At 41.4% G+C, this 12,442-nt stretch overlaps 1 protein-coding gene across 2 annotated transcripts in view; it reads right to left on the bottom strand.

Annotated features, from left to right (window-relative positions):
* The window catches only part of SYNJ2BP (synaptojanin 2 binding protein), a 95,418-nt gene that overhangs the window by 78,987 nt on the left and 3,989 nt on the right, over positions 1–12,442 (bottom strand). The window contains exons 2-4 of one of the 2 annotated variants that reach the window (XM_051620321.1): positions 11,977–12,113; positions 10,415–10,510; positions 7,929–9,386 (exon numbers count right to left, since the gene is read on the bottom strand). In XM_051620321.1, coding sequence (XP_051476281.1) covers positions 9,246–9,386; positions 10,415–10,510; positions 11,977–12,113 — 374 coding nt within the window. In that variant the 3' untranslated portion in view covers positions 7,929–9,245. Of the gene's footprint in view, positions 1–7,928; positions 9,387–10,414; positions 10,511–11,976; positions 12,114–12,442 lie in introns of those variants that run through there. The other variant, XM_051620319.1, reaches the window with a different exon arrangement.

The raw sequence follows: 12,442 nt of genomic DNA, 5'->3' as shown, positions 1-12,442 counted from the left end.
TACACTGACTTGATATTGCCATCTTGGGAGCCAATGAATTGAGAACTGCTAATGAATCACTGATGCTCAGTGATTATATACCTTCAACAAGGCAGTAATTGTATAGATGGGTTATTTCTGTGTGCGCACAGTATTACCTCATTTTTTTTTTTCATTCCCGCTCCACTACACACTTAAAAATATGTTCAGATAGAGAAAGTATATTAACTGTCCTCATGAAAAGTATGAGGGCTAAACCACACAAATACTATGCATCAGGAAGAACCTACCAGGGCAACTGTTAAGTGACAGAAAGATGCCATTACTGGCGGTCTCATGAAACAAGCATCCTACTTACAACATCTTAGATTTAATCCATGGGGCAGATGTACAAAATACCTTTAAAAAGCAAGTCAAGCAATTTGAATTTGTCTCTGAATCAGAATCTCAGGAGGACTGCTAGGATTCCCCTCCTGCTAGCCCATCCCTGTCTCACAGACGAATATTACCTCTCTGCCTTTCAGTAAGGACAAATAAGAGATCTCTTCTCCACAGGAAAAAAACACTTTTCTCTCACAGGATGTCTATCTGATTAACATAATAAAGTTAAATTCAGAAAGAAAATCCATTGGCCTGTATTTAGCCATTTAGTTTCCATTTCAGGCTTGAAAATATTCTTGTGTCCCTCCAGTGTGTGGGGGAGCTGGTGTCAGGCAAAAGACTTTCAGAATTAGGTGGAAAAAGGTCACACATGTTTTGATGACAGCCCAGCAAAAAAGTATTACATTTCAGGCACTGAAAAAAAATCTCTAGAAGGCCACAGGAAAGCAAAGTTCTAGAGAATGGTTTCCAGTTTGGTATTTTTAAAATAGATTAGCATTTACCAAGCAAGAGAGACAACTCTCTGCCATCCCCCTTCTACTCCCACCCCTGCCCACTGCCAGGAGAAGAATGGGTGGAACACCAGCCTAACATCACTTTTATTTTCTCAACACAAGACATTCATCCCCTGTATCCTCTGTTGTTAAGCTCTGAATCATAAATGGTTGCCCCTATGAAAGGGCAGCCTACAATCTCACCTCTAAAATGTTAAGTATCACAACTGTCAGAATCTGTTTCTGTCAGTTGAAGCCTTTTAGAGTAAATCCCTCAAACTTTAACCACTTTAAAATCAAGAGCACATTGGCTTTAGGCAAAACAAGCCTGCATTTTGGGAAAGTGGGGCCTGCTTCTCAAAGAATCAGCACAGACACTGACAAGACACTGACCCAGGTACATGGAAACAGTGGCACAACATGGTCCAAACCTCATTCTTCAGCAACAGCTGTTGAGTCCTTGGGATTAACAAAACTCTTCTCCCTCTCCAGCCAATATTTTCTAATTGGTCCCTTTCACATCCAGCCCACACCTCTGTACTGCAGCATTCACCCGGAACAACAGCACACGTTCTGATGCCAGCATTTAAACCAGCACTTAGAGACAGCAGTAGCAAAGTGGTTTCCCTGAAGCTGCATTTTGACTACATGTTTTTTTAATCACAGACACAGAAGCCCATATGCTGGATTGTGTTTGGTTTCATTTCCCAGCTTCATACCAGAGCTTCAGAACTGTGTGCTCTTATTGAGCTGATCAGTTCTACTACATCCTCTGTTTAGGATTTTAAAAATTATTTATACACTATAAGAAAATTCAGTAGCCAAAAGCGGACATACTAGCAGTTCAAAGAGAGATTAATTAAAACTTGACAAACAGGAAGAACTTGAATATGGAATGGGAAAGGCTTTTTCCTCCTCATCCTAGCATGTCTAGATGTTCACACAAGAGTATCTGAAGTCTTGCTTCAACCTCTGAGCAAAATGCAGTGGAGCCCATAAACCACTGTGCTGTTTAATTTTCTTACTGATTCAAACACTCACTTTTAATTACCATTAGAAGAAAGTTAAAGGCTTTGTCAGATGCCTTGAAAATGTTTACACAACACTTCCTCAGTGGTTTATAGTTGGAAAAGCTGGTACCACTGCTAGGGAGAAAATTCAAACAATTTTAGAAAAAGCACTCAAGACTGAAATGTCTTTGCAGAAAGTGCTGGGCTGGCAGACAAACTGACTTTCTGCAGGACTCTCTTTGCAATTCATGTGGCATGTGATAGCTCAGCCAGGACTCAAAAGCCCCAGCCTGCTGCACGGACTTGGATGAAGGGGTAAAGGAGCTGAGCTTGTGTGGGGAACATCCCAGCATAAAGGAGGGCTGCTGTGCCAGGCAGACCACATCTCTCTCACGTGGCCCACTGATACCTACCCTGCTCCTGCAAGACCTCTGTCCCTTTTCTGGCCTTCCTTCCTAGCCAATTTCTGCTTCCCTCCTATGTGACCCCAACATGGCAAAGCCAAGAATATGAAAACACTTCCCTGGTACATGAGCTCTTTATAGCCAAAGGTATTAACTTTGCCATTAGAGTGCATGACCAGCATGCCTTTTTGTGCATCAGCCAACAACAGCTTGTGGAGAAGCATGAGCAGAGCTGCACGAAGTCTTCTCTAAATTCACCAGAAACCCTTCTGTTATTTACACAATGAAAGAAGAAAAAAAATGCACATAATTCCGGGTTATTATTCACCTTTTAAAACTAAATTTCTGAACTATATTCCCAAACTTTGTACTACGCTTGCTGCACTTAGAATAAAGGAAGTGAAAGAAGCCATAAATATTAAAATTCTTTTATCCTCTTTTCTTCCATGTTTTATTGCTTCAGTGATTTAGAAATTTACTAAAACATGCAGAAGAGCAATGAATGGAAAAGACCGTTTAGGTTAACTGTGTACCTGCTATTTCATGTTTTGCATTTGGACTCCCATACAGCCAGTGTACTTGAGGCAGCAAATATTTCACCAGTTAAGCAAGTAATTTATTTCATACAGTATCCAATTCCACCTGGCAACCTCCATGCTAGCAAATTTTAACACCAGATTGCTAGTATCTCAATCATTCTAGATTTAAGAAAACATCCTAGTACATTTTCCTGCATTAATGAATAATAAATAGAATAGAACCATGTAACTTAAGACTACTTCCAATTTAACAGCTTGATGTCCTTCAATTAATGTCAGCAATCAAACCTGAAAACTACCTATGAATTCTAAATTTTATTTAAAGTGATTCAGAGAAACAGAACTTCTAGTCTATCTGCATGAATGTTATTAACATCCAGAATAGCTCTAATGGCTCATCAAGTACTTCTTACTAGTTAGACTGAAGTAGCTGAAGCAGTTGGCTGTGTCAAAGACAAAAAAAAACAGTATGGCTTACACCTTACACTGCTACTTCTCCATTCCCAGAAAACATAATGTTTAAATCCACCAGCCCCCAGCTGTGTTCTCCAGGTCCCCAACCCTGTCTCTCAACCTAAGCAGTCCTATGGAACCAGGTTCAGTTGTAATTTATTTTAAATCTAATTTCCTTTTCTTTAGGAGCACACTTCACTCACACACTCACCATGAATAAGAACAAACAGGTTTTCTTCAGCCCTTCTTTTCTCCCTCACTCTAAGTTTCTCCAAAAAACTTTTCCCCAGAGATGTTGTTAGCCACAGATACATAGACAACTCTTCCCTGCATAGTACTAAGTACAAGTACAGCTGTCTTTCCAAATCTCTGCTTGCCTTTGCTAAACTTTCTCTATTATTTCTCTGGAAACACTGCTCCGGCAGAATGACAACTGTAGTGTAAAGTGCACCTCTGATGCACCTTCCCAAGTAGTGGACATGTAGTCATCTGACTGGTGAGCCCTAAGATCTTCCAATCTTGCCCATCCAACCTACAGTAGGAAATGGGGTATAGGTCCAATGCGGACTGCCATGGTCTAACAACTGGTAAATCTTTTCTCCCAGCACCACCACCACCATGAACTTGGAAAGGTGAGACAGACACATTGTAACAGCAAGAAGTGCAAGGATGGAGCTGAGAGTTGTCAATTCATCAACACAGGTCTTCAGAAGCATTCCCAAAACTGGAATCCAGCCCTTATTGCTGTAGAGATTGGGCCAGCCTGCTTAAAATATTGATACTCAGCAAGAGCTTCTACTGTCCACACAACCAAAGAGTGAAGCTCTTAGGGCTTCTCTGGGCTCAGTTCAGAGCTGATCAGAACCTCTTACTGTTTCAACTGTACAGCCTCCACGATCTCAGAGGACAATGCATCCGTGCTCGGTGTTCTGGTGATCTATATTCCAACACCTGACCTGGCAGTCACAGAAATAAGTGTTAACATTCATTTCCAAAGGGAAGCAAAAAGCAAAGTCCAATAGCCAGTTCAGAGAAACTGAGGGGACACAGTTGTATTAACAAATACCAGTACCTGCTGACACAGAGCAAAAGCAGCAGTTTTCCTATGACAATTGCTTTTGTGTGACTGCAAAAAAATGCAAGCCAGGCACAAATGCTAGACTGCTGAGAGGTGGTGAAGAGGGATGAGAGGGAATAGCAATTTACCAAAGGAAACATGACTGAAAGACCTGGATACTAATACAAGCATAAAAGCTTGGTGAATGATCTCCAGTTTTTCATATGCCGCTTTGAATAATCCCCTGCATCCTTAGCACAGTTATTCTTCGTTACTTAGAGTGTCAGCCTAGGAAAGTTGGTTTTGGCAAACAGGTAAGAGATACACAGCTCACTCTACAGTGAAGCTTGCCTGCAAGCAGTTACAGCTGCAGCAGCAAGGACAAAACCTTTCAAATTTGACAAGGAGATCTTTTGAGTCTGCACAACATTGCTCTTCATTTAAGCCAGTGTAACTTCTCATTGTAACTTTTCATACTTCTTCAAGGAAACTTTGAAAGGCCTCAAGTCCCTTTCACCTGCATGTGGGGAGAGACAGACCAGAGCTCCAGAGAGGACATGTACTAAGCACAGCAGCACGGATGCAGCATGAGTGTGTCTAGAGCCAGTCATGGGGAAAACACTAAGAATAAGGGTATGGATAAGAGCTTTCTTCAGACTTCTCCATGAAACTTCTCCCTTGGGCCCCCAGCCTATGGAACACTGTCGCATTAGTAAACCACCTGCACTTTCCTTCAACCTGAGGAGAGTGACTTCTAGAATTAAAGTCACATCAAAAAATTAGGAAAGAGGAGGAGAGAGAGACTGGCTCATCAAGCTCACCTGACCTGATTACTGTCCTTGCATCAGCTTCTGCCAGCAAGAGAACAGATGAAGTTTACTGACCACTCAGATGAAATCTACTTAGTACTATGCAACATGCTGATATACGTATTTTTTTTAAATCCATGTTGTTGCCTCTTGCATGCCATGTTGCCCCTGTATCAAACTTCATTCCGTATTTTCACCAATGCTCTGGCAGAAGACAAAATCAGTACTGCTAAAGATACTGGACCTGAAAAATAACACAGCAGACAAGGCAGAGAGAGAGAGACCTGAGCTTGTCAGTGTGCACTGCCAATTCAAATAGGAGATGCAGTCATTCCACAAAACGCAGTCAGATACCTTCACCCACACCATGCAGGGCACATGGGGTATGGACAAGGATTTAAAAGTTAGAATATCCAGGCACTTAACACTCATTTCTAGTGTCACAGTATGACCAAAAGGGATGGCTCTTTTGATCTACAAACTGGAATGAAGAGAATTCACTTCTCATGTGGCAATGCTGTTTGTTCTGTGGTTTACAGATTCCTTAGCGAACTTAAGAAAGCAAACAGAAAGGGTGAAAACGTAAACCACTTCTCAGAGATTCATAGAAGTAAATTAAAAAAACAAAACAAAGCCAGCTGCTAGGTGTTGGCTTAAATTTGCTTTGCAGGTACCTGCACCTTCACAAAAAAAATACATATATAAAGGTTTGCAGAGAAAAATGATATGGAAAACTTCTAGTACATGGTATCAGTATGTTCAATAGTGAGACTCTGCATGTGGTTGGGGTGTTTGTGTTTTACAAAGCAATACAAAAACACTGTAAAGGATGCAGGAAGCCACAGAAACTACTCCAAGAGAGAAAGTATCTTATCCTGAGAATCTTAAAGGACTCAGTTGGCTTCATTTCTTAAAAATAATGAGAGGTAAGGCAACTGAAACACACAAATCCCCTCACAGGGAGAGATTATCAATTATTAGAGGCCTCTTTAATCTAGCACAGAACAACCTAACCAACCAGTTGTTGGAACCCAAAGGCAAATGGAAAGCAAGGCACCTTTCACTCCCACACTCTCCTTTCTAGTTTGTTTTAATTTTAAAGTGCCAGAAGCAGTGCATCTTCCTATCTTCAGATCAAGACTGGCTGCTCTTTCTCACTGTTATGCCTAAGAGAAATACATACTACTAACAGATCCAATTCGGGAGACTCAGTGAGACAAGAATGCCTGGAATATAGAGAAGGTCAAATTAGACGGCTTTGTCTTTAAACTATGGATATGAAAATACAGCCCTCAGCAGGTCAGTGAGTTCACAATAAGGTTGGGGGAACAGATGAGAATGGAAAAGAAACATGGGGATTTCAGAGTTTCAGCTGCCCTCAGTATTAACGGCAAATGAGTTCTTCAAAAACCCCCAAACTTATAAATTAGTTTGGATGCTTTTTATGCTTTTCTTCAAGATTGCAACTTATCTTTTTTTCAAAACGCAGAGATGTAAACTGTAGCAAAAGCTAAAACTCTCTCTCATCACTTGCATTTACAGGCTGTCATCATGAAACGTTCTTTTAATTCACTTCTTCTGCAATGACAGAAAATGTATAAACAGAGTTAGTGTAAAGATGAAACTCGAGGCTACAGAAAACACGTGATGGAAAAGACTCTGGAAAAGACACAAAGTTCAGATGAGACAGTCTAGCCGCTGAAAGTAATACAAGCCACAGCTCACAGAGCATTTGGGGTTGAGGTGTATTTTCCACAAGAATTTTGTCAATAAATAGAACAAGAGGTAGCAGGGAATTGTTTGGTGCTCCTCAGGCACTGGTTTGAAGGAGGCAGACAGAAAGGTGTTAGACTAGATAGTTTAAATTCTGATTAAAAACTACTATTTAAAATTCTGAAAAAGCCACTGAGGTAATGCTGTGGTATTATTCAGTAATTGTGAAAAGAAATCCAAAGGAACAGTATGCACCAGAAGGGTTTTTTCTTGCTCAGTAATGCACATGATTATCTGGGCACTGGATATAATCCTGCCCCCACAATAAACTGCCTGCAACACAGATGGCAATCATGTCTGATCAGTGTCAAAATAGCAAAGCTGAAAGATTAACAACATTCAAAAACACTCAAAGGCTTTGCTTTCTCTGCTTACTTCCATGGGAAATGAGCAAAACTAACCAATTCCTTCTGCACATCCATGTCCTCCTAGACTGTTCCACACAATCCCTCTCACAGAAGCTCATCTCAGCCAAGGGCTAACAAGAGGTGTTTCACAGACAGATCTTCATTCTCATGGCTGGGATACAACAACAAGTTCTAATTGTCCATCTTAATACACACCTGTGCTCCACATGGACACCACAACCAAATATTCAGAGCAGGCCACAGACAAGCAAGCTGGTTCATGCTACATCTGCAGAGATCTGTCCAAACAGCAGCCCTCATGCTACCAAGCAAAACTGGTTTGCAGCCCAAGGCAAGACACCGCACACATCGGCCCAGACCATCCAACACGTGTATGTTCAACCAACCTCAAGTCTGTTCCCAAAGTCCCCTACGAACATTGAGCAAAATTCCTCCTCTTTCCTCTTCCCCTTAGACCAGAGCACTTTACAGGGCAAAGCAAGATTTCATGTGGTGTAAATGCTCTGAAACTCCACAGTGATTTAGGAATGCCATGTATAACAGCATACTGTTCAGCAGACAGCAGTAATACAGCCCTGAGTAAACACACAATTCCAACCACATCAGCAATGCCCTACTAGAATAATACAGAACAGAGATAAGTAAAGCACCAAGACACCAGTTTTTCTTTTTTTGAATACATATATTGCATATGTGATTTTTTTTTTTTTTTTTTGGCACCATACAGACCAGACCATGCATTTTGCTTTTCTTTAACAAAAACAACAAAACACATTGATTTCTTGGAGACAAGAGGAACAGTTCTTACCCCACAGAGCTCATGTCAGCTGGGGCATTTAAAACAGTTCAAATCACAGTGAGGAGATGAGGTCCTGCAGGTAAATTCAGCAACATGCTTTCCAGAGCAAGACTCTCACCCTTTGGTTTCACTCGCTAAGCCTTACCCTGGCTTACACGAGCCAATCTGTCTCCTGAGCATCACATCAGTGTTCACAAACAATCAACAGTCAGGATGATCCCAGCCTGCTCTCAGCTTCCTCCTTTCAATCATCATAAGATTTTTTTGACTGCAGAAAGCAAGTTAGCTGCTTATCTAAAGTATTCCTCATCCAAAAAATAACCCCCAAACCAGACTTTTAACCTGACAGATGCAGAATGCAACCCATTTGACAGATGGAGGGTCTACTGCTTCATTATTAATTTAAAGACTCTTCTGCAGCTTCAGCATACCCAAATCTCTTGCCACTGCTCATCTTTGTGATTCCATTGTCTGCCAGTATTTCCATTTAGTGGAAAGCATTCTCTTACAAATCTAACCCAACAATGAGCAGTCGTTGTGACAATCCAAGTCTTTTTCTAGCAACAGGCTATCTTCCGTCTTTCCAGAACTGGTCACAAATATTGCATATTACTGTTAAATCAGCAGTTACACTGATATTTTACCTGTGAAACCACAGATAAGACTTTATACATTTTTCTTAAGGCATTTATTTAGCAACAACCAACAAAAATTAAATGGAAATAATAATATACCCTTAATATTTCTTCTCTTTTTTTATGGTTCATTAGTTTCAAGAAAAATTCAGTGGAAACAAGGCAAAGCCTCTAGTAAATGTTTTGGTTTAAAACCACCCCAGCCCCCACCCCTTTAACCAAAAGTCACATCTTAAACCACGGAATAAATGAGTGTGTTTGAAAGTTCATGGTGCAAAACAGAGGGGGAAGGCAAAACCTCCTCAGATTAGTCAAAACCAGAGCTATTCCACTCTATACATGAAGACAGTCAACTCCCCTCCCCTTTTTGTCTCTGCTTCCATCCACCCTGCAACAGAATCAATATATAAAGAACATCAGCAGCAGCTTTATGAAAGGCAATGATCCTTTTTTACAACAGTCAGTGATAAGATCGTTGATTCTCTATCTTTAAATTACATCATAGCTGTGTAAAATACGCAGTGACATCCAGAACGTGAACTCTTCACATCCGCTGTCGATACCTCAGCAAGATCCAGACTGCTGCTGCAGCAAGTGCCAGGCCTGGCACAAGAACTGCTGCTAGAGGAAGCCCACCTGATTCTCCATCACCTTGGTGACCTACAGGGCCATTTTGTGGCTGCAACTACAAGGAAAAAAAAGTATTTGCATCAGAGCTCATCACAGGAGAACCTGTGTTAGGAATAGGTGGTTCTGTAAGGATGTGCAAGAGGGTTTCCCCACGTACCTGTACACTCCACACACAGGAGTGTTGGAATGCCTTTGGATGGGCTGAGCTTTAGGACAGGGTACCCATTTACTACCAGGCACCCTCATGTTCCTTTCCCACTTTGTGAACTAGGGCTGTAACAGCTGGAGCAGGGGACATCTCATACAGGAGAAGCAATGACACACAGAGATCCAGTCACCCCTTGATGCACTTTCCAATGCATTATTTCCTGGTGTCTTTACCAGGAAAAGGGCATAACTCATTCTCTCTGTTTTTCTTACTCGCCCTGTACACTTGTCCAGAAGATTTACCCCTTTAATTAAGGGAGTAGAAAAAAGGCCTCAACCCACCTCTCCCCACTACCATGCTTCAGGCTGACAGGATTTCCTTTGTCAACTTCAATGCCAGCCAGGGATGTTCAAATGGCAACAGTGGGTTAAGGATTCCTCTTCTCCTATATCCAGAATGGTGCCAGTGTATTTAAACTATAGCAGGCCACATTTGTTTCTTTGTAGTGGGCTGCACACGCATTTCGACCCTAACATGAGTGATGGCATCTGAAACAACAGAAGAGTTTTGTCTCCAGCAAGATTTTGACCTCTGAAACAAAACTGGAGAACTTGAGAATCTGTCTTCACAGACAAACCTTTGCCTCTGAGAAAGGAGAGCTGTGAGAAAACACACCTTACTCCAGTAAAACAAGGATCTAGGGACCTCCCCAAACTCCCCTCTTCCCTGGTAACTGTTACAAACAGGCAACAGATGGATGATTACAGTTGCAGCCAAGTAGAGAAGGGCATAGTTCAAACAAAATCTTTATATGCAAAATTCATACTGAGCATCTGAACATGGTGTTTTTCTGCTTTGGGAAATACAGAGCTACCAATCATAGAAACCAGCCTAAACCGTGCCAGAAATAACCCTAAGAAGCAGGTAAAACATACCCTGCGCTGAATTCTCAGAGACACGTCACAGCCGGCATTCCTGAACAGCTCCACAGCATCCTTGTGCCGCAAGTCCTTCAAGTCTCTGCCATTGACCTAGCAAAGAAAGAAAATGATAAACAGCTGCTGGGGGGCAAAAAGCACTTTTTCAACGATGCAGAAAGGATAGGAGACAAAAATCTTCCTCTGTCAAGAAGTTCTGCAGTTGGGGCATGATGCTATAATCAGCAGGATCCATATTCACCCCTTCGTCCTACAGATGTTTCTGTTGAGAGGTTAACAGGAGAAACTCCAAGACAAAACATGGAGGTACTGAAAAAAACTACATTAAAGTAAAATCAGATTATGGCAGTTGTCAATAGCAGCTTCTTATGCTGTTGCTTTACTGGAAACAAATCAAAGGTGTAATTCTGACAGCTAATGAAAATAAAAAGCAGCTACAGCAAAATTATTAGTATGCAGCTCTTTCCCACATTGTTCCCTCCACTTGGTCTACCTTTAAAACCTTTGTGGTTGGAAGTGTGTTGTAAACATACATTTAAAAGCATACTGATGGAACATAACAAAACAAAAAAAAATATGTATTGGCACACACTTGAAAGTGTTAGAATTTTTCTTAATTTAAAACAGTATCTCACAGCAGAAGTTTTTATAACCTATTTGATTTCATCTACTAACTGACTAAATTTATCCTAATTTTTATTTTTCATCCTCATTATCCCTAATTTCAACCCTTGAGATCGTATCCAGTGCCTCCCTTCTCTTCATATTTAGACACCCCAAATATGAGTACATAAATATTAAACTGTCAAGAAAAGCTAGGATAATACTTAGTATAATTTTCTAGATCAATAAGAGGCTCCAACTAGTGCAAGGCATCGTACAGAGTCTAAAAAGATTTCATGTGGAATGCAATAAGCAAGTATAAAATTAAATTAAGGAGTATTAAAAGTGTATCATACTCGGAAAGGCTCCCTCTTCAGTCAGCACTTTGTAAAGAATATTGTCTTGTATGATTTCCAACTGCCTGAAGAACAAGGGGGACTGGACCTCAGTCACTTTAAAATATTTTCTAAAAGAAGCAGCAGTCTGTAGTATTCCCAAGAAGCTGCAATGAATGGTTTTATGGCCTGGAAATTCTATAGCCTAAAAATTCCCCCGAGATCAAGGATCAGAAATCACCAGTAAAAAAATGGAAACTCAGAGGTGGGAGACCAACTCCTTTACTTACATGTGTGTAAATTATGATGAATTGTGGGCAAGAGAAGGTCTGATGGGTTCTAAAACCTTAGGGAGCAAGTTACAGAGCACCAAGAAGTACTTCTGAGACAAGTCAAGAAGGAAGAAGAGACAGACTTGTGTAGAGACACCCATCTCACTGGGGCTCAAAGCTGTGCCCAGGCCCCCAAGATAGCTCCTTCCCTGGAGTCTGCTCAGCATCATCTACTTGCATTCACCACATCCTGCTTCTCTGTGCACTGCGATGGCAAACCTGCATCTCATATCACATCACTGATCACAGCATGTCAAGAACACACGGGGCGACGGAAGAAAGGGCTTACCGCTAAAATTTTATCTCCTTCTTGTAATCGGCCGTCAAGGTAAGCTGCCCCATCCTTTTTGATCCGGCTGACATAGATGCTGCTGTCATTGGATATGTACTGCTGATCTGTCCCACCAACAATGTTGAAGCCCAGCCCTAAGGTAAGCCAGACAGAAAGCTGATGAGAAAAAGCTCAAAGCTTCATGTATTATTGCTGTCATTGGGGTCCGCAGCCTCCCACGTTGTCCTATTTTCTCCACAATACTGAAACTCACAGCACAGCTATCTGCGTTGCTCTTTCCAACCACCACTGTCTAGAAAAGTTATTCCCAAGAAATGCATCCTGATAGCATAGGAGAGACCCTGAATGCCTGACGGCCCAGATGCTTCACTCCAAAAAGCATCCACGACCTCTTTTCAGGTGGGTGGTGGAGAATACTGAGGGACACGCCATAATTTTTGAGATGCTGATTCAGCCCTCAGCA

Source organism: Apus apus, chromosome 5 (assembly GCF_020740795.1).
Source record: "Apus apus isolate bApuApu2 chromosome 5, bApuApu2.pri.cur, whole genome shotgun sequence".
Classification (NCBI taxonomy): domain Eukaryota; kingdom Metazoa; phylum Chordata; class Aves; order Apodiformes; family Apodidae; genus Apus; species Apus apus.
Note: the sequence above shows the minus strand (reverse complement) of the source record. Positions and strands in the feature narration are given on the sequence as shown.